At 45.1% G+C, this 18,150-nt stretch overlaps 1 protein-coding gene across 9 annotated transcripts in view; it reads right to left on the bottom strand.

The window, feature by feature from the left end:
- The window catches only part of rps6ka3b (ribosomal protein S6 kinase, polypeptide 3b), a 104,593-nt gene that overhangs the window by 27,246 nt on the left and 59,197 nt on the right, over positions 1 to 18,150 (bottom strand). For 2 of the 9 annotated variants that reach the window (XM_060899789.1, XM_060899790.1), the window contains 2 exons: positions 3,961 to 4,077; positions 3,582 to 3,663 (listed from right to left, as the gene is read on the bottom strand). In XM_060899789.1, the coding sequence (XP_060755772.1) occupies positions 3,582 to 3,663; positions 3,961 to 4,077 (199 nt within the window). The other 7 variants (XM_060899795.1, XM_060899788.1, XM_060899794.1 and 4 more) reach the window with 7 other exon arrangements.

The following is an 18,150-nucleotide window of genomic DNA, read 5'->3' as shown; positions in this document are numbered from 1 at the left end:
CAGGGGCTAGAGCACCTGTAGCACCGGTTCATTGCACGTGGGTGCTGCGCCTTAATCCTGTGCAGTTGCGAGTCGTTTACGGCGTGCGAGAGAGTCCGCTTGGCGCATGCGCTGTCTGGAGAGTCTAACTGATGCACGCGCCAAGGCGCGCAGATATGACATTCCGACATGAAATTAGTACAAAAATTAATGCAGATATAAATCTCTTATACCAAATTATTATGGCATGTTACAAAAAAAAAAAAAAAATCCGAGTCCTCGTCTCTAATTTACGATTCTGAATGCAGTTAATGCACAAGTCTGAGTCATCAGTGCTCAAGTCACGTCACAAGTCCTTAAAATTAGGGCACGAGTCGGACTCGAGTACTCCAAGCCTCTTACACTTGATGTGCCGACATCAGTGATCGCGTGTGCGTTGAGTGAGATCTCTCCACTTGAATTCCTTACGCGCGTCAGTTGCTGAGGACTGTAGCGGATGATCCAAGACGATCTCGGCGGCTTTGTTGTGCAGAATTTGAAGTGACTGCATCAGCGTGATGTTGTCTTTATCTCCCCACACAAGATCACCATCATCAATCAAAGAGCGGTACAGCGAAGCTATTCAAGTACAACAATCTAGCGAATTCAGGTAAAAGACGTTTAATTCGCTTCAGAAAGCCAACGCGTTTATTAATTTTGCTGATCTGGTTTTCAGCGTGAACAGAACAAGACGTGTCGTTTGAAAAGTCCACACCAAGGTACTTGAATTCCTCCACTCTTTCCAATGTACCTGAATGGATACAGTGGAAACGTTCCTGAACCTTACATCCTACAGCTTCAAATAATTCACTTCTGCATCCCTGCTGTGACTTGTGACTTGATTATTCGTCTCCAAACCTACACGAGATGCAGAGGCAAAACACATCAAGCATGATGAACTTATTCCATCGACATGAGCAGACAGATCAGGGGTGGGCAATTATTTTTTCCATGGCGCCACATGAGAAAGAGAAAATTTTGTGGAGGGCCGGACCAAAAGGCTGAACTAAATTCTGCATAATATTAATTGTATTTCTTTATATAAAGCAATAAATATCATTGTTTTTACAAGCTGCTAAGACTGGTAAGAGTATGGAAGAAACGAGGTTGCCTTACAAAAAATGTGTCATTTATTCAATCAAATTTCCCAAAACAATGATTAACAAAATGTGAACGTTTGTACCATTTTTTTCCCCAGTCACATTCACCCCAAAACACAATAAAGACATCACAATATTGTCTTTCTACTCCAAATATCAAGCAAGATACATCATATTATAATAATGATGCCGTGTTGATTCGGTGTAGGTATCAGATCGGCTCCGGCGCCTGCTGGTGACGTCACACTACGTGATTGGCTGGACCGTTTGAAGGATGACGTACAAGTTTGTGGTTGGTCTGGACAAATTACGGAAGTAGTTATCGCGGGATTAGGTTTCGTGGGATTTCATGTCATGTTCATGTCGCGTGCATTGCGTTTTTGTTGAACACAACTTCTAAATAAAAGCAATGCACATTCAGTCCATGCATGAGGTAAAATTAGAAAATACCAGGGCTTTGAACCAGAATTTTTTTCCTATTGGTTCGTTCCGAACAGAAACGGAATTTTAACGTTTCCGGTTTTGGGTTCCACCATTAAATAGACGTTCCCGAACCGGTTAGAACAAAAAAAATTTCGTTCCCGGAACGGTTAATTACGTTCCCTGTCAGCTGTTTAACAACTGGCTATAAAATTATGTCTCTGTCTCATCCAGCTTAAGCCAAATGTAGGCTAAAGGCCAATTTATGCTGACAACCCAGTCCTCGCAGATAGCGTCGCAGACAGTGTCTGCGTAACCCCTCCACCTTCACAGACGCTCTGCGCGCACCTCCCAAAAATTGTGACCACCGCAGAAGCCTCGCAGACAGCGCCGCAGACAAGAGGGCTCTGATTGGTCCACTCTACATCCGCTGTACACGCACTTCCGCTTCCCTACTTTCCCGGTTTGGTTTGTTTTCACGACCGGCATTTTTAAAAACACGAGCGAAGATGGAACAGCACGAAGAGCGGTTGATTGAGGAAGTGAGGAAGTACGGACATCTATACGACTCCAGTTCTAGTCATTATAAAAAAAAAAAAGTTCTAGTCATTATAAGTAACCGGAGGATAAACACTCCACTAACCACACCCACCAACTACTCCTAACGACTTCGCGACCCCTTGCGTTGTGCCGGTGAATAACATCGCGCACGCCTATTATCCCCGCTCAACAATAAATTACAACTGTCTGCGAAAAGCTATCTGCGAAAGCCTTGTCGCACGAGCACACAGAGGCCTTAATTCTATTACAACCTTCATTAAATAAGACAAGAAATAATTCAAAACAATTATTATTTCAAATGTTGGCGATTTGGATTCTCAGTATGTCTTCCCATCTACACAAACAGAAAAAGTGGCAAAAATGAAAGATAATTCGTTTAGTGTGTTACCAAAGGCTAGTCAGGCCCTATGCACTGATAGGCTAACAGAGGTTAACGTCATTTAATGTTCGCGAGCCTCTCATTAACATGGACAAATATATTGATATCGTGTTTGAAATTGACGTTTTTGAATAACGATAGACTGCAATATTTACCTCTTATTTAAGATGTGGAGACGTGATAGTAGTCCACCCTCCCGCTCTCTCCATTCAGTCAGCGAACGTCACACAGGAAGTGAACCCCAGCGGGTCATAGAAACTTGCGCAGGAGAAGAATGACTTTATTTGTAGGCTACGGAAACTTTGAGGAACGAAATAAAAACCGGTATTAACCGGTTACCATTATTTTTAATAAGCGTTTCTGTTCCGGAACATAAAAAAATAATAAAGTTTCTGGTTTCGTTTCTGTTCCGTGTGAAATAGAAAAAGTTCCCGGTTTTCGTTTTCGTTCCTTGAACCGGTTCAAAGCCCTGGAAAATACGTTTATTTTGTAATTTCTAATTAACCTTACGCGGGTCGGTCAGAATGAACCAAAGGGTCGGATGCGGCCCGCGGGCTGTAAAATGCCCAGGTCTGAGATAGATCTTCTCGAAAGGCCGAACGTTGTCCCTCTTAAAGCTGTAACGCAGGGACGCGTGTGGACAGAGCAGCTATAAACACGCTGAAGACTCTGAAAGTTGTTCCAGTTCTCCTTTAGACACCAGGTGGAGCTTCTGCTGAAGTCCATGATGCTCTGATGAGTAATTTCTCCCTCTTGTGCCATGACAATAGTGGAGCAGTGAGCATGACACTAAAATTAGTCGAAAAGGACCTCTTCGGAGTGAACAGGTTGGTTTTTTTTTTTAAATGTAAACTACAGTGATTACATGTTGAGCTGACCTTCTGAATACAGCATCATGACTCACGCATACACTCAAAACATCCTGTCAAAGACAAAACAGAGAAAACACACACTATTTACGTTGCCAACCACAGGGCAGCAGCCGAAACCATGGGAACCAGAGGTCGGTTTTGCACAAACACTCAAAGCTGCTTCCTCTTTTCCACTCGCACACTTTCTCTCTCACACACGTCATTCTTCTGCGCTGTGGAAACCTGTCCTACCTTTCAGTGTTGCTTTTTTGAGCACCTTCATGGCGTAGAGCTGTCCTGCATCCGGCCCAGTAGTCTTCTTCACCAGAAACACCTGTGCAGGTGAAACAGAGACGCAGGGTCAAGGCTCTATTTATAAAAAAAAACTAACATCCACACTAAGGAGTTAATGAGAGTATCCATAGCAACCAGGGCTTAACAGGTCTCCATGACTAATTTCACTGATTGCCTTCAGGAAGATGAGAATTATTCTTCTCCACTCCAGCATGATGTCTGGCTTCCTTCCTTTATTTCCTCGTGTCGCTGCTAATTGGCTTCGAGTGCATGAACAACAAAAACTCACAATGACACATACACACTCGCACACCGAAAAAAAAAAAGGTCAACTGACCTTCCCGAAGGAGCCCTGACCCAGGACCTTGCGCAGCTCAAACTGCTGGGGGTCGGCCTTCTCCGAGCCCTCTTTAACGTGATGCGTGATGCTGATCTCCTTCACCGGCACGTCATCCTGAGAAGCAACACACAGCAAAAGAGAATTAAACCATGCCTGGATCACAAACGGTTTGTTCTTTCAACTTTCTGATGTCATCAGCGTGCGCCTCGGACTCCTCCCACTCCTGACCTGTTAATAAATCCTTTCCAGACTAGTGATAGAAGTTCTAGCTCTTTTCAACGAGTCAAATCATTCGATTCAACTCGTTTCGAACAGTCGAATCATTCGGCTCCCAAACAGCTCATCATTGCTTGTTCCTTCCAACTATGCGATGTCATCAGTGTGCACCTCCGACTCCTCCCACTCCTGAGCCGCTTATAAATTCTTTCCAAACTAGTGATAGCGTCTCGACTCTATTTTATTTTTTTTTTATTGGTGAATCAGATCATTTGTCTCAGAGTCAACTCTTTTGGATTCCAAACGACTTTTTTTTTTTTTTTAAACCACTTGTTTCCGACTAGTGATGGGAATTCGGTGTCATTTTTTCTTGGGAATTCCATTTGATTCAGCTCACTGAAAAAAGAAGAAGCGAATCTTTTAGCTCCCAAAAGGTTCCCTTTTTTTTTTTACTCAAAAAAAAAAAACCCTTTCCTTCCAAGTATACGTCATCATCGGCGTGTGCCTTTGACTCGGCTCACTGCTAAGCCACTTCCAGATGAGCGACAGGAATTCCAGCTCCTTTTTCACCGAGTCAGATCTTTTGATTCAGCTCCCTGTCCATAACAGTCGACCCTTTCACTTCCCAAACAACTCCACTTGTTTCGATTGTTTTTCTCAAACATTATTCCACATTGTCTTTTATAAAATTTGCGCTACAAACGTGAATTGACGAACAGCAAACGTCCCTTCGTTAATGTTATCGTCCAGCAGTGTGCGCGCTTCGTTATAAGATTTATTTCCATTTATCCTCATAACTCATCGCCTCACATGATACACACAGCGGAGAGTCAAACACACGACTCAACATTTGTGCTAATGAACAGTTCAGGAAAAAAAAAAAATTATGTACACACTGACGCAAACTCGTGAGTCGGTTCTCAACGTTCACCACATTTCAGCTTAGAAACTTAAACAAGCAGAGACTCACTGATCACATTTGGACGCAATCCACCACATTGGGCTTAATCCCATTTCTGTATATACAGGTAGCTAATGTTAGCTAAACACACATACATACTACTTCCTCCAATTCTATACGTTCGCATTCCTGGTCCTAAAAAATGACTTTCGTATTTTAGCATTGCCACTAATGTTGTTGCGAGCGATCCTGATACACTTGCTACGTTAACACGTGTGCATTTCGTCTGAGTTACGAAATGATGAAACGGAGTTGTTTCTAGGGCAACACACCCAGTGCAACATGCACAATAAGTTTAGGGCAATTCCATGTAAATGTCAACCTCACCATGCAAAAATAAAGCAACATGTAATACATCAAAACCACTCCCAGAGATATCACCTAGGCCTGTATTTTACAGATGTGAATAAGTTGAACCAATTTGTAACCAACCTAATATGTCACTGTCAGTCTTTCTTTCTTATAATGTAAAACCCAAGCTAAAATCAACTTTGATCATGTACAATTCTATATTATTGCCACAAGCCACAGAAATGTATGCTAAAATCCACAAAACAGCAAAACAATAGCCATCCTAAATATTATTTAAGAACTTTGATAGTTTTAGCTGATATTTAGAGAGTTTTTCAAAGGGTTATGGTGGTTAAATTGCTGATTTTCTAAACATATGCCATGTCTATTTCAGACGCGTCACATCCATAACGGAATTTCGTCACATCCATAACGCTGACTTTTCCTTCCGAAACTCTGCATGAAATACAAAATATTTTAAACAAAGATTTTTTAATATTCACCTTGGACCCCTCTATCAAATGGATATCTCCATTTCGACATTAGGTTTACAATTTCACAGAGTTTGATAAAAATGTACAGTCACCCAAGAAAAGTGATACTTTTTCTGTCACATCCATAACGCATCTTTTATTGGCGTTTTCTGGCATGCCCTAGATGTACTATGGGAATTGTTCTTGTTCTATCACTTCTCCAGTATGGTACAGCCTTAAAATATACAACACCTGTTTAAATACTGGGAGACAATAAAACATGCACTGGGTCATTTGTTGCCATTTTGAGTTCAAGTGTCACGTCCATAACGCTGGAATTGCTCTCTACTGGTTTAATCTGGAACAATAAACCCTATAAACTAAATAACAAAACATAAGGTGTTGCCAGGTGGCACGGTGGTGTAGTGGTTAGCGCTGTCGCCTCACAGCAAGAAGGTCCGGGTTCGAGCCCCGTGGCCGGCGAGGGCCTTTCTGTGCGGAGTTTGCATGTTCTCCCCGTGTCCGCGTGGGTTTCCTCCGGGTGCTCCGGTTTCCCCCACAGTCCAAAGACATGCAGGTTAGGTTAACTGGTGACTCTAAATTGACCGTAGGTGTGAATGTGAGTGTGAATGGTTGTGTGTGTCTATGTGTCAGCCCTGTGATGACCTGGCGACTTGTCCAGGGTGTACCCCGCCTTTCGCCCGTAGTCAGCTGGGATAGGCTCCAGCTTGCCTGCGACCCTACAGGATAAAGCGGCTAGAGATAATGAGATGAGATGTTGCCAGGCAAAACAAACCTCGCCTGGTCGCACTTATGATGAATATGAAGGAAGATATTGCAAAAAATAAATAAATAAAATAATAATTCGGTCCCCTATGGGTCCATGTGGCTACTGCTTATAAATAAAATAGTTTTCTGATCCCATGTCCATATAGTAAATATAGCATGTATATTTACTGTATGAGGCAGTAGCCAAAAAAACGAAGCGTAATCCAAAAATGAACAATTTAAAAATCACAGAAGTAAAATACAGGTAGTCGTCGACTTACGACCTATGCGACTTACAACCGATTGATTTTACGACCGTCTGGTTATGACTGCCAAGTGTTTCCCAGCTGATCTAGCTGAGCGTACGACAGTTTCCGCCCCAGCTCCCGGCACATGCGCAGTCTTTCTCGCGCTCCCTCGCGCGCTCCGTCATACAGTTTCCGCCCCAGCTCCTGGTTTATGAAACGAGCAAATGCTCCTGCCAGCCCGAGCGCTGCAACAGCTGATGATGACGTAGACGACCCACAGCCAAGCACCAGTGATGCCAGCGGTCACTAAGTTTTGTATTTTGCTATGTTTTACATTTGTATTTTGCTATGTTTCAAACTAAAATGTTTTCACACATGTATTTCCTTTTTTTTTTTGTTTTGCACATATTAAACGAATTGTACTGTACGCAGTGTTGTATGCAGTGTTTGACTTAAACCAAATAATGAGCCAAGGTAATGAAATAAGAAAATGTTGATAAAATAAGACTTTAAGATGATTACAATATCATTACGTTCATTTAACATAGGCCGACTTACGACCAGACCGGTCAATCGTAACCAAACGCAGCCGTAAGTCGACGACTACCTGTATACCAAGTGTCTGCACTTTATATTATTCTACTCTGACCTCTTACAGTTTTCAAAACTGAAACCTCCGAACTGAGGCTGACACACACGCTGTCGCCATGACCCAAACTCTTATTTCCCGGAAACGGCCCGGCGCTAGAGCTCAGTGGAACGCACTTTCCCTCTGTAATAAGCATAAACATGTCTGAAAGCAGTTTCTTTAGTCTAGTCCATTTATTTCAGATGGTGAACCGAATTGTATACACTCACCGGCCATTTTAATCGGAACACGTGTATGCGTATGCACACTGTGTGATCGTTAGATTCTTATGGCACGATGATGTAGTGGCTAGCGCCTCTATATGAGGCAGTAGACAACAAAAACGATTTTGACCTTTTTGATGACCGGATGACCCTCAAAATGTTGGCGGGTCTATTTGAGACCAATGCCCATCTATACTGAAAGTTTCCTGAAGATTGATCCAGCCGGTTTCCCGTAATATCGTTTACAAAATGGACTCCGTCCCGGGCGAGGTTTAAAAAAAATAAAATAATCTCAGAGCGATGTTTAGAGTCTCATCTCATCTCATCATCTCTAGCCGCTTTATCCTTCTACAGGGTCGCAGGCAAGCTGGAGCCTATCCCAGCTGACTACGGGCGAGAGGCGGGGTACACCCTGGACAAGTCGCCAGGTCATCACAGGGCTGACACATAGACACAGACAACCATTCACACTCACATTCACACCTACGCTCAATTTAGAGTCACCAGTTAACCTAACCTGCATGTCTTTGGACTGTGGGGGAAACCGGAGCACCCGGAGGAAACCCACGCGGACACGGGGAGAACATGCAAACTCCACACAGAAAGGCTCTCGCCGGCCACGGGGCTCGAACCCGGACCTTCTTGCTGTGAGGCGACAGCGCTAACCACTACACCACCGTGCCGCCACATAAATTCATCTTCATTTTAAATATTTTCACTTTTTATTTTAAAAAAAAAAAAAAGTGTTGGAATATTTGCTATGCAAGTAAAACAAGTTAACCTTGATGTCACACACTTGCATTTTCTGAAAAGCTCCACATCGTTCTCGGATAATCTTCGAACAAGATGTGATTCTTTTAGTCCAAAAGGTGTCAAAAAGCACTTACAAGTAATATCACTGCCCTTTTATCTCCGCGCTTTATTTCAGTGCTAGCTGGTTAAGAAGTTGGAGGAATCCCTGGATAAAGCGGCAGATAAATCCGAGGTCTAATATGTGATCCACGTCCGTAACATGCAGCAGCTGAGCTTCTCTCTGAGCAAAAAATCTGAAGGCTGCACACTCTCCTTCGCTCCGACGCAGCTTTCCCTCGGTGCACGATCAGGTTTGGAAAGAATTCAAAATGTACCGATCGCTGCGGTGAGCCAAACAAACTCAAAGCCCTGAGTTTCACCCACGTCATACACATCACGCCTCTGCCCTGCTTTATCAGACTTATTCCTGGATCCGATTCAAGATCGGCCACCCTGAACCACAGCGGAGGGGCCAAGGGGTCAAACGAGAGGCCTGCAGGCTGGTGAGAGAAACAAACACACACACACACACACACACACACACACACACACAAAAAAAAAACCCGAGAACAGACTTTGTACAAAGCTCATATGATGGATAGCTTCCTACATGGTTGCCATGACACCGCTCCCAATCCTCCGTTAGTGGGTGTGAAGCAGGGTGACTCAAGACCTGGCACTCGGGCTCTCGTTTACTCTCCCTCTCTCTTTCTCTCTTTCCACTTTTCTATTCTCCTCTCCTGGCAGTACGCGATGATGTCACCATAAGTACCCATAACGATTCCTAATCCAGGACTGTTCTCGATTTAGCCACAGAAGAAAAAGATGAGTGTCGTGGGTTTTACCAAAACAAAACCAACAACAACAACAACATGAACATGTGGGCACCAGCTGACAGCTGGTAAAAATAGGACCAAGGAGCATCAACCTACACTGAGATTCAGGACGGATACAAATCCAGATCCCTCTTCTTCCCCGTCGAGTACCTGGGAGTCCCATTGAGAGTCTGGAGGAGTGGAGGCTGGCGCTCGCTCCATGGTGCTCCGCGCACTTCGCCTGGATTCCTTCAGCCGAGATGGCATAGTGCCATGCGGAAAGAGACTTTATCAGGTCCAGATGGACCCACCACGTTCCTGGAGATCATACCAGAGGTCTGGGATTCAGAGACGCTCGTTCACGGCAGCGAGACTCTCCGCAAGGTGAGATTTCGGTTCACTTTTGTCAGGAGCCAGAATTAGTAAAACTACGTGCTGAGGAGGTCCAGAAATCCGCACGAGCAGAGCAGAAATGTGTGAAACAGCAACACCAGCAGCTCCGGATTCCACTTAGCAACTTCTACCTCACGGAGGACAAATATCCGAGCGATCAAAGGGAGGAGTGAGAAAGCGATGGATCGAGGGAGGAGAGAGCGAGAGCTAGAGAGAGATGCCATCGATGATAAGCAATCCGCCTCCAGTACCTCTATCAGCATCTCCACCCCCTTCTCCCCCACCACCCTCGCCGCCTACAGGAGCGTAATTCACGCCTCATCTTGATCACGCCAGGAATGGAAACTAACGCCTCGGCTTTGGAGATGAAAATTTTGACACTTGCTGAAAAACGAGCTCAGGTGAAGTGCAGCCTCTCTCTCTCTCTCTCTCTCACTCTTTTTTTTAAACTTAAGCACCTATTTTAATTCATTAACAAACCCTGACATTTTAATTGCAGATGAAGCAGGCTCGTTAGCGAGCGAGCGAGCTCCACTCTCAGGCTCACGGCCAAACAAACTCGAACGCACAGGAAACAGTGGTTAAATCATCAGGTCGCAATTAAACACACTCTCGTGTCTGTGTGAGGGGGTGTCTGTGCACGCAGTGTGGCTTTCGCTGAAGTTGCGAGCGCGCGTGTTTGTTTGCTGCTGATATTTCAGTAGCTGTGACTCAGTCCGCAGATGGTGAGGATGCAGGATGTTCACGTCCCACCTCTTAATCACAGGATTTAAAGACACCTGTGCACAGACTTGGCAGCGCTGACTCTCCGCGCTCTCGCTCGCTCGCTCCAACAAGATTTCATTTATTGTAGAAAATATAAGTGTGTACTTTATTGTATTTCTGGATTTATCTGTGCAGGATGTTTGTTTGATCGTATGGCCACGCCCCTTTAACGCCAGGAGCGCCGAAGAGCGTTCGATGCAGACTGAAGCTACAGGCGGATAATACGAGCACAAACACACTGAACCGAGGACACGTCAGGGTTCATTCGTTCTTTCCTCGTCTTTCCTTCTTTCATCTCATTCTTTCCTTATTTCTTTGTCTCTCCCTCTCTCTCCTTTTTTGTCTCTCTCCTTCTTCGTCTCTCCCTCTCTTTCCTTCCTTCTCCCCCTTTCCTTCTTTGTCTCTCTTTCCTTCCTTCTCCCTCTCTTTCCTTCTGTCTCTCTCCCTCTTTCCTTCTCCCTCTCCTTCCTTCTCTTTCCTTCCTTCTTTGTGTCTCTCTCTCTCTCTTTCCTTCCTTCTCCCTCTTTTTCCTTCTGTCTCTCCTTCTCTTTCCTTCTGTGTCTGTCTTTCCTTCTCCCTCTTTCCTTCGTGTCGCTCTTTCCTTCTCCCTCTTTCCTTGTGTCTCCCTCTTTCTTTCCTTCTGTCTCTCCTTCTCCTTCCTTCTCCCTCTTTCCTTCTCCTTCCTTCTCTCTCCCCTTTCTTTCCTTCTCGCCCTCTTTCCTTCCTTCTCCCTTGCTTTCCTTTCATCTCTCCCCCCCTTTCCTTCTCTCTCCCCTTCGTCTCTCCCCCCTTTCCTTCTCTCTCTCTCTCCTTCCTTGTCTCTCCCCCCTTTCCTTCTCTCTCTCTCTCCTTCCTTGTCTCTCCCCCCTTTCCTTCTCTCTCTCCTTCCTTGTCTCTCCCCCTTTCCTTCTCTCTCCCCTTCGTCTCTCCCCCCTTTCCTTCTCTCTCTCTCCTTCCTTGTCTCTCCCCTCTTTCCTTCTCTCTCTCTCCTTCCTTGTCTCTCCCCTCTTTCCTTCTCTCTCTCCTTCCTTGTCTCTCCCCTCTTTCCTTCTCTCTCTCCTTCCTTGTCTCTCCCCCTTTCCTTCTCTCTCCCCTTCGTCTCTCCCCCCTTTCCTTCTCTCTCTCTCCTTCCTTGTCTCTCCCCTCTTTCCTTCTCTCTCTCTCCTTCCTTGTCTCTCCCCTCTTTCCTTCTCTCTCTCCTTCCTTGTCTCCCCCCTCTTTCCTTCCTTGTCTCTCCCCTCTTTCCTTCTCTCTCTCTCTCCTTCCTTGTCTCCCCCCTCTTTCCTTCTTTGTCTCCCCCCTCTTTCCTTCTTTGTCTCTCTCTCTCGTTAAAGAACCTTGTGTTGAACGGACCCCTGCCGTGTTTCCTCCTTGCTCTCGTCCTTTATCGAGGTGAGAAGACCGTGATCGGAGTGAACGTGTCTCAGAAAGTTTCCAGTGAACTCTCATGATTGGACTCCATCAACTCGGGTGCAGGAAGTGAACCTGACCGGGGAGAGAGAGAGAGAGAGAGAGAGAGAGAGAGAGAGAGTTTCTCCACCAGAAAGGGCTCCAGGAAGATAAGACCTACACGAGGTGTTGTGAATGGGCGTGGCCATGCTGCTAACATTCCCATCACCTTATAACTAAGATTTACAATAAGTTTGTTTTTGTTGACCTATCGCTGTGTGTTTGATCATAAAAATAAGCCGACTGCAAATGAGTTTTGTGATCAAAGTCCTCCTGCTTGGACCCCCTGTCTGGACATTTTGAGCTCTCACAGTGCGTGCGTGCGTGTGTGTGTGTGTGTGTGTGTGTGTGCGCACTGCAGAGAGCCTCTCCATGCCGCAAACGAGCACTGCTAATCTGCCTGCTCATCTAAAGCTGTCTGATCTACTCAATTAGATCGAGCTGGCTACTTGAGAACTCCTGCACCGAGAGTGAGTGTGTGTGTGTGTGTGTGTGTGTGTGTGTGTGTGTGTGTGTGTGTAGGAACCGGAAATGAGCATGAGTTGGATCCCAGTTCTACATGGTGTGTATGAAACCTGCTGCAGCAGCATGGAGACATTCCAGCATGTCCACGCTGTACTGGATTTTATTTTTTCAGCAGCGTGGTGAAGAAACGCCTGGGGAATTTAAAGTGTTCCAGTGGCTCCAGTCTGTAGTCACAGGGACGCAACAACACACCAGCCGTTACACACACACACACACCTTTTATAACCATTTCACTTATAGGCAACATCTTTACATCCGTATTTACAGTAACAAAGAACACAGTTGAGCCGACCTGGAGAGTTCCAATTCAATTCTGTACTTTTACAGTGATGACAATGGCATTCAATTCTATTCCACTCCGCTCCATTCCATATCACTCTGCTCCATTCTATTCCACCTCAACTCTATTCTATATCACTCCATTCCAATCCACACCATTCTGTTCCGTTCCATCTCTACTCCATTCCATACGACTCCACTCCATGTCCACTCTATTCTATAGGACTCCATTCCATTCCACTCCATTCTAATTCCACATCACCTCCATTCTTTCCCACTCCACTCCAATCAATTCCACTCACAATTCTATTCCATATCACTCAACTCCCCTCCATTCTGTTATTCTATTCCACTCCACTCTAATCTAATCCATTCTATTCCACATCAGGGCGGCACGGTGGTGTAGTGGTTAGCGCTGTCGCCTCACAGCAAGAAGGTCCGGGTTCGAGCCCCGTGGCCGGCGAGGGCCTTTCTGTGCGGAGTTTGCATGTTCTCCCCGTGTCCGCGTGGGTTTCCTCCGGGTGCTCCGGTTTCCCCCACAGTCCAAAGACATGCAGGTTAGGTTAACTGGTGACTCTAAATTGACCGTAGGTGTGAATGTGAGTGTGAATGGTTGTCTGTGTCTATGTGTCAGCGCTGTGATGACCTGGCGACTTGTCCAGGGTGTACCCCGCCTTTCGCCCGTAGTCAGCTGGGATAGGCTCCAGCTTGCCTGCGACCCTGTAGAACAGGATAAAGCGGCTACAGATAACGGATGGATGGATATATTCCACATCAATCTATCCCGCTCTGCTTCCTTCCATTCTAATTTGTTCTGTTTTATTCCATTCTTGATTTCATTCCTCTCACCTTCCATCCAGTTTGTTCAATTCCTCTTCCTTTAAAAAAAAAAAAAAAAAGAGAGAAAATACATGCCAACAGGAAATAAAATGCCAATCATTTCCTGTTTCTTATTTCTCATACCAAAGACGTCAAAAACGCAGCTTAATAACAGGAGGACAGAAAAGATCAGACCTGTCAGAGTTCACGGACTGCAGAATTAAAACTCGCAGCTCTATCAGATAAGCGGTTGTAACATATCGGCACAGATTTACTGACGTGAATACAAAACATCAGTCATGTGTCAAGAACATTACAAGTAATCAGTCAAATAAAACAGGCCTGGAGATATCGCCAAATCCACAGAGGAAGTGGGAAATGAGTCACGTGATCTTTTCCATAGCAGCCGTTGTCATCCGTGTTAACGACGAGCTGTTTTAGCCAAAACCTTTTTCATCAGATATCCCACAATATTCGAGCTCTACACGTACTCTGTTGTTCAGGGGAAGAGTGAGGCGAGACACACGACATTTTTGAGCAGATTCTGAAGCTTTTTTTTCCTTCCAGAGGTGAGAAGAGAAAGTGTGTGAAGAGTGACTCACTCCTGGCGCTGGGTGTTGGATAGTGTAATCGGTTAGACTCGTCATACCACTTCCTGTTTCAGGAACACAATGGAGGTGAAAGAGATGATGTGGTCCGTTAAAAAAAAAAAAATCTAAAAGTCCTTCTGACGTATGGCGCAAACAATGCTTTCAAACACAAACGTGTAAAAAAATATATATATATATATATTTTTTTAAATTTTGAAGCAACTTGAAAGCGGATGATCTGAATTTAAGGGTGTATTCAGACCAGGATAGTTCACTTGCTTTGGTCCGAACCAAAGGTTTTTTTTATTTTTTCACTTTGGTGCGGTTCGCTTTCACACTGTACATTTTAGTAAGCGGACCAAAATCTGTCCACAAAGCCACGCGCCCTGAGGTCGTTCAGCTATTGGTCAGAGACGACACGCGCACAAAGCGTTAAGTTCAAAAGTAGTCATGGAGGCTTTCCGTGCTGTTATTCTTTGTAATGTCATCAAAGCTATATGTTTTTTCCAGTTTTTACTGTTTTCACAATTGTGCGATTACTATGCTGTTGTACAAGTAATTTATCAACGACGACGACGAAGGGCAAGGCGGCTACGGAGGATAGCGCTGATGATCATGTGACAGTTCTGGCTCTTCACGCAATAGATGAATTTCTTTTTTGCGTCGCTAGTACCGTCACTTTTTGAAAGAATGTCCCTGATTTTAATGTAGGTCTGACGGAGTTTCTTCACTTTTAGCCGACGTTGTTCTGGGGAGCGCGTGAACCCCTTCTCCTTCATTTTCTCACTGAATACAGCAAACACGTCGGCATTTTTGTGTGTTCTCTCCAAAAGCTCAGATATGTGGACATCTGCCCATATATCCACAAGGGTGCGCGTTTCTTCCTCGGCCCACGTTTGCCCCCTACTCATTTTTTGTACTCTGTAGTCTAGCCTACCACTGGTCTGAATGACTGAACGACTGTTATAAGGTTCCCTTGACAACCGAAACAGTGTTTGCACGTTGCGGTGGAGTGTCAAGACTCTGTTTCCCATAATGCTCGACAAACGACGGAAGCTCCCGAGGTACAAAAAAAAAAAAGCAAAACTGTCGGATTAGGTCCGGTCTGCTTTCACACCTCCAAAAGATCCGCACCAGGGTTCCTTTGGTCCGGACCGAGTCCGACCTTGCAGCTCGGTCTCGGTCCGCTTGTTTGGTCCGGACCAGAGTTCGGTGGTTTGTATTCAGACCAACCCAAAAGGTCTGGACCAAGGGAAATTTGGTTCGTTTGGTCCGGACCAAACAACGTAGGTGTGAATACGCCATAAGATCAGCATCGAACAAGAGTGAAGCAATAATCAGAACAGTGATTAAAATAAGGATTAATATTACAGCTGCCGATCGATTAAAGTATTTAATCGCAATTAATCGTATTATTGTCCATAGTTAACTCGCAATTAATCGTACGGTTTTTTTTTTTTTTTTAAATATGTTCTAAACGTACCTTAAAATGATACGTTTTGAGTTTTTGGGGAGTGGGATATCAAATCTGCTTGCTGGCCAGGTCATGAAGCATAAAGCTGGACACAGCAACAATTATTTTCTAGGCTATTTTATTCCCCCACTGCATTCAAACATAAAGCAGCGTTAAAAGGTATAATTTTGAGGGTTTAGCACAATTTAGTGTGAAAAAAAAACCCCAATAAAGTATTTTCCTCTAGTTCTGTCCTTAACTTCCAGCCTCAAACTGTGCAATAAACTAAACTAAACTAAACACACTCAGCGGGCGACGTGGACTCTGGACAACAGGAGTGGCTCTCGACGTGTATAATCAGCAGCAAAGTTTGTTTGTTTGTCTGTCTGTTTTGAGCTAACGCTGCCATTTCTCGACGGATTTTCACCAAATTTGGCAAGTAGGTCCGGGGATGACCTGGAATTTTGCAGATATAAACAAAATTCGGGCCCCAGGGAGGTCCCTTAGGGGCACAACAGCCACCCACCCCTTCCCTCAATGCCTTTCACGTTACATTTACAAACTCACGACAGATCTTCACTAAACTCAGCACATACACTACCGTTCAAAAGTTTGGGGTCACTTTGAAATGTCCTTATTTTTGAAAGAAAAGCACTGTTCTTTTCAATGAAGATCACTTTAAACTAATCAGAAATGCACTCTATACATTGCTAATGTGGTAAATGACTATTCTAGCTGCAAATGTCTGGTTTTTGGTGCAATATCTCCATAGGTGTATAGAGGCCCATTTCCAGCAACTCTCACTCCAGTGTTCTAATGGTACAATGTGTTTGCTCATTGCCTCAGAAGGCTAATGGATGATTAGAAAACCCTTGTACAATCATGTTAGCACAGCTGAAAACAGTTGAGCTCTTTAGAGAAGCTATAAAACTGACCTTCCTTTGAGCAGATTGAGTTTCTGGAGCATCACATTTGTGGGGTCGATTAAATGCTCAAAATGGCCAGAAAAATGTCTCGACTATATTTTCTGTTCATTTTACAACTTATGGTGGTAAATAAAAGTGTGACTTTTCATAGAAAAAACACAAAATTGTCTGGGTGACCCCAAACTTTTGAATGGTAGTGTAGTTGGCGAGGGACCAGGAACCAAGAACTGATCCGTTGTAGGAAGTTCTAATTCATATCTTGAAGAACTTTGTATAAATAAACAGTTGAAAGCACTTCAGTCTGACACACTTTGTGTCAATCAACAATCCCAAGACGGCGGCACGGTGGTGTAGTGGTTAGCGCGGTCACCTCACAGCAAGAAGGTCCGGGTTCGAGCCCCGTGGCCGGCGAGGGCCTTTCTGTGCGGAGTTTGCATGTTCTCCCCGTGTCCGCGTGGGTTTCCTCCGGGTGCTCCGGTTTCCCCCACAGTCCAAAGACATGCAGGTTAGGTTAACTGGTGACTCTAAATTGAGCGTAGGTGTGAATGTGAGTGTGAATGGTTGTCTGTGTCTATGTGTCAGCCCTGTGATGACCTGGCGACTTGTCCAGGGTGTACCCCGCCTTTCGCCCGTAGTCAGCTGGGATAGGCTCCAGCTTGCCTGCGACCCTGTAGAACAGGGTAAAGCGGCTACAGATAATGAGAGATGAGATGAGAACAATCCCAAGACATTCGCAGGACCTTCAGAATAAAGGTGAGCACTTTTACCGATTTGTGGTGAAAACGTGAACAGCGGTCACGCTGAGGTACTCACGGTCCGGCTGAAGAATCTCGGCGGCTCCCTGTAGACGAGACGACGGAGAGCCTTGAGCCTGAAACGTACAGCACACGCCAGCGCTTCCCTGAGCGCCAGAGCCCAGGCCTTACCCTCGTCCATTACTGCACTGCTTCAGCTCACCACGGTCCTTAGTGATCCATTCACTCACACAAAGAGAGTGTATCCCGATTATTCACATGTCCAGCACTGAGTGACTAAACGGGGAAGCCCAGAGGAGGGGTGTGTTCTATCTCAAGTGTGAGATTTCCCTTCCAAAGTCCCCTTTCAGAAAAAGCTGGAGATCCCCATGTTCTCCATCAGCTGACACACACACACACACACACTCTCTCCAGGATGAAGCTCTACAGCTGAGATTAAAAGCACCTGTCGTGCAGAGCCAAGCACCACTAGGCTGTAAGTACTCCCTCCAACCCCCGAGTGCCAAGCCAAAGCCCTGCGTGTGATGTACGGATCAAAACAAGAGCATTCTGAAACTCGAGCACTTCCTCTGCTTCCATGCCAATTCATTAACCTCACAAAGCCGGCCGAGAATAACAGGAGGTAGTGCTATCGGTGTTGGGTTTACCGAAAGGGAACACAAAAGCCTCCTCTAACTCCACTTTCCAGCTCTGTGGCCTTCATCCGTGGAATTCCGGGAGATGAATTTTGGAAACTGTTTCTTCGCACAACATAATTAGCAACTCCGGCAGCCAGCGGCCTTCCAGTACAGAATGTCCACGGATCAGGGTTATTTAA

The sequence above is a fragment of the Neoarius graeffei genome, chromosome 19, assembly GCF_027579695.1.
Source record: "Neoarius graeffei isolate fNeoGra1 chromosome 19, fNeoGra1.pri, whole genome shotgun sequence".
In the NCBI taxonomy this organism is placed as follows: Eukaryota; Metazoa; Chordata; class Actinopteri; order Siluriformes; family Ariidae; genus Neoarius; species Neoarius graeffei.
This window is presented reverse-complemented; position numbering and strand designations above follow the sequence as displayed.